Source organism: Temnothorax longispinosus, unplaced genomic scaffold (genome assembly GCF_030848805.1).
Source record: "Temnothorax longispinosus isolate EJ_2023e unplaced genomic scaffold, Tlon_JGU_v1 HiC_scaffold_27, whole genome shotgun sequence".
NCBI lineage: Eukaryota > Metazoa > Arthropoda > Insecta > Hymenoptera > Formicidae > Temnothorax > Temnothorax longispinosus.
In genome coordinates, this window is record NW_027270089.1 from 172,233 (window position 1) to 175,861 (window position 3,629).

Genomic DNA, 3,629 nt, shown 5'->3' on the forward strand with positions numbered 1-3,629 from the left:
GGAATTATGTGTCTGTACACTCGACAACATAAACGCGCTGAACTTAAATATTCTTAACAAGATCTGTTACTTTAAAGTGCTTTCACTTTCGACCACCAGATATCATGGCGACGAATGTTAGATTCCAATTCCGCGTAGCCGGAGTGAAAAACGAGGATTCGACTGTCGGACTCGCTCGCGTAGGTACACTGACCGGCAGAAATGCCTGATGGACATTTTGATATGTATATAATATATATGTACATGTATATGTATTATGTCCAGGCATTCTTGCCGGTGGTAGAGTGTACAAATGGATGTCGTATTGCGCTTAACTTATTGTAGAATTTGTACTAAATTCAAAGTGACTATTATAGAGACTAAATCTAGGATTCGTTGATTGCCTGACAATCAATGCGATTTCACACGATTCTTCGTTATCTTTAGACAAAATATAAAATAAATAAATTTATATCTACATCTTTGATGTGTGACTGTTCGAGAGCACGCGGTAGCGCGAGGTAACAGAACGACCACAAGAAAACAGCAAGTACAGAAATACAATAAAACTGAAATCTATTTAAAGTCTGAATATTTACAATTATTTACAGATAGATAGATTGCCGTGAGTGGTAGCGCGCACAGAAGCTATCACAGCGAAGCGAAGTTAGTACAAGCTGATTAGAACTCAAAGGCAGATTGCAAGTAATATTCGAGCGGGACGATCGGGATCCCATCTCGCGAAGGGCCCTCCTCATAGCACAGGCTCCTCGTCAGTCTCGTCATTCTCGTCGGTTTGCTGGGACGAGGAAGCGTTCGCCGAGGGATTCGTCTTGGTCCTCCGATGTCCTCCTTTCTGCTGATTGCTGGTGTTGCTGCCGCCGTTGTTGCTGCTGCAGGTGCTGCTACTTGGACTGTTACCGCCGTTGCCGGTGCCTGCGAAATCAAAGGCGGTAATTTGTCCATGAGTAGTTATCAAAGGCCGTAGAGCCGTATGCGCACGGACCAGTGTAGTCGCGGATACGCGCGTTCCTGTTGAAGCATCAACTCCTTCCTTCTGTTTTGTTTCTGTAACATATCAGTAATAGAAAATTGATAAGAATACATCTTACAAATAAATAACGGTAATAATAATTTTACGTAGAATAGATAAAATAGATGTAGCTTAATACAAATAACTTAGAAAGAAATTCTACAATTTCTGGGATGTAGATTTTACCTCCAGAGTTCGTGAATCCTGCGAGATAGAAAACTTCTTGTTTTCGGCAAATTGCTTCAATGCCTTCTCTCGCACATAGATAAACGGTGACCCCGAGGGTGACCCTGAGATCCTCTCGACGTATATAGTAATGCGTCTTCATGGTTTTCAACATACCACCGTGGAGTACTGAGATGAGGAAGCTCTCCGTCCAAATGTGAGATCGTCCAAATGCTGACCGAGCGCCAACACGTTATATCCCTTCTGTTTCGCTAAAGAGTACAATTGCGTCCTAATCGACTAGTCGCAGAAACTGCAGGTTCCGCTGGCAATGCTATAGCGTCCAACGGATTCTTGACGTTGACGCTGATCGAGTCCGTCACCTGTTCCTCGTAAAAGTAAGGAATCTCCAGACCCTTCAGATAACTCATTAGTTCCATAGGATCGAAGCCACCCGCGTCGATGGTGGCCGCACCGATCTCGAAGTCAATCCCCTTCGATCTGATGTAAAATCTGTATTGATGTAGAGTATGCAGAAGGAAGAGCGAGTCCTTGCCGATCGCCGACAGGCAGACTAAGACCTATTCATCAAGGTATGACACCCCCATATAGCCTTATAGATATTTTTCTCACGAACAGGGAAGCCGTCTTCTGTTCTCGTGCTTCTCAAACAAATATTCGTTAGAAGACGAATGTAAAAAATGTATTTTGTGCGGCGATGGCAATGACTGTATGAAACATTATGTAGAGGAATGTCAGAGAGCAAGTGTATGGTTTAAGGATTTAGGTTAATAATGACGGGATGGAGAAGTGGAAAAGGCTGTGGCGTGACGAACTAGATTAAGATAAGGGTAAGATGTTGCGGAAATTATGGAAGGAGAGGGAGAAAGAATTAAAAAAGAGAAAGGAAATAAATTAAGCCAAAGATAAGGTTGTGAAAATAGGATTAGGTAGTTAGGTTAGCTTAATTAAACTTTTTTGTAAACCAAATAAATTCTATTCTATTCTATTCTGTTCTCGTGCTTCTTTCCACGTATTATATGGTAGAAAGAAGCACGGAGTTTATATTGAAACTCCGTAGCGTAAATGCATTATTTTAACCTGATAGTCAACATGCATAAACATTTTTTTTTAGAAATAGTATACAAGTTAATACTTAACGTAGATCCGTACACCAACATTAATCTTTTATAAAATGTAAAAGAATGAAGCAATATATGATTCTATAAGCAATAATCATATAGCAATCCCAGTAAGCAAAAAATCATTATTACAATGTTATTGCAACGATATTCTAGAACTTGTAATGTTGTTAAATATGTAGTTCTTAATGTTGTATAGAACATCATTATGAACATACTTTGACCACGATTCCGAAATTTCAGTAATGTTGAAATGGGAGTGCCATAACGTTGCAAATAACATAGAGCTAATGTCTTTCTATCATTCCTGTAATGTTTTTGAGATAAAAATTTAAACGTACTATCAACTTTATTACAATATTATATTAAGATTACTGTAATATTAATTCTAACATTTATTTAAAGTTCTTATTGATGTTTTATTTCTATTACAGGCAACATGTTTTCAATAAATATGCAATAGTAATAAAATATCTCAATATTTATTGTCTAATTAATATTTAGATTGCTTTTATAGACCAGGCTTGGACAACTTTGAGCTTCAGAACCACGACACTTCTTTTCTATCCATAGAAAGTAGGGGAGTGTCGTGGCTCCGGAACTCGAAGTTGCCCAGGCCTGTTATATATTAATCTGTATTGGAGAATAATTCACTAATTATCATAAAAAAAATTTTATTTATATAAAAATAATATATACTATATATTACAGTTTTCCGTTTATCACAATATAATATCTTTGGTGAAGGTCACTGATCCTAGTGGAAGGTTTTAACTCTCCCTCGTGGTGGAACGCCTTGGCGTGGCGAGGGGGTCCCCGTTCCGATCAGACGGGCCATGACCGGGGGCTTCTGTTAACAGAAGTCACCGCGGTGGCCCGCCGGTGAGGTGCGGGGTCCAAGATTCCACCCTTCCTGCCGCCGGACTATGTCCGGAGAGGCGGGAAGAATGGGAGTCCGGCGACTCCCTTAGGGACAAGTCTTCGGGCTTGTCTCAATCGACGGTAGGGGTTGGCGGCCCTGATTTCAATCGCCCGGTCGGCTGGGACCGTTAGGGAGGAGTTTCTACTCCTCCCGCCGGCCTAGAGGAAGGAAAACCTCGATAAAAAACCACTGGGATAGAGGGGCCTTCTCTCGGCCATTGCACGCCGGTGCTCCGGCAGGTCTGGAGGGGGTTGTTGGTTTCCTTGGAGAGAGAGGTAGTGGCGGGGAATTTTTGGCTCCCCCGGGCTGGCGGCGGCCGTCGGATCTCTCGGGCAATGGCCCGGTCCGGCGGTCGTTCGGCCCGGGGGAGGACCGGGGTTCTTCCCGT

The 3,629-nt window shown here is 42.1% G+C and overlaps 1 protein-coding gene across 1 annotated transcript; it reads right to left on the bottom strand.

Annotated features, from left to right (window-relative positions):
- Positions 1 to 2,594, bottom strand: LOC139824127 (uncharacterized). Its single transcript, XM_071796623.1, has 2 exons — positions 1,199 to 2,594; positions 1 to 1,047 (listed from the first exon to the last, which is right to left on the bottom strand). Exons 1-2 carry the CDS (start codon positions 1,350 to 1,352, stop codon positions 734 to 736), a joined length of 468 nt encoding a protein of 155 aa, XP_071652724.1. The 5' UTR covers positions 1,353 to 2,594; the 3' UTR covers positions 1 to 733.
- Between the last annotated feature and the right edge of the window lie 1,035 nt (positions 2,595 to 3,629).

Bases quoted from the DNA above. Each gene is read 5' to 3' on its own strand.
- LOC139824127 (XM_071796623.1), bottom strand. From the start codon at position 1,352: ATGTTGAAAACCATGAAGACGCATTACTATATACGTCGAGAGGATCTC. The intron at 1,048-1,198 runs GTAAAATCTACA...GATATGTTACAG, and splicing joins AGGATTCACGAACTCTGGAG to AAACAAAACAGAAGGAAGGA.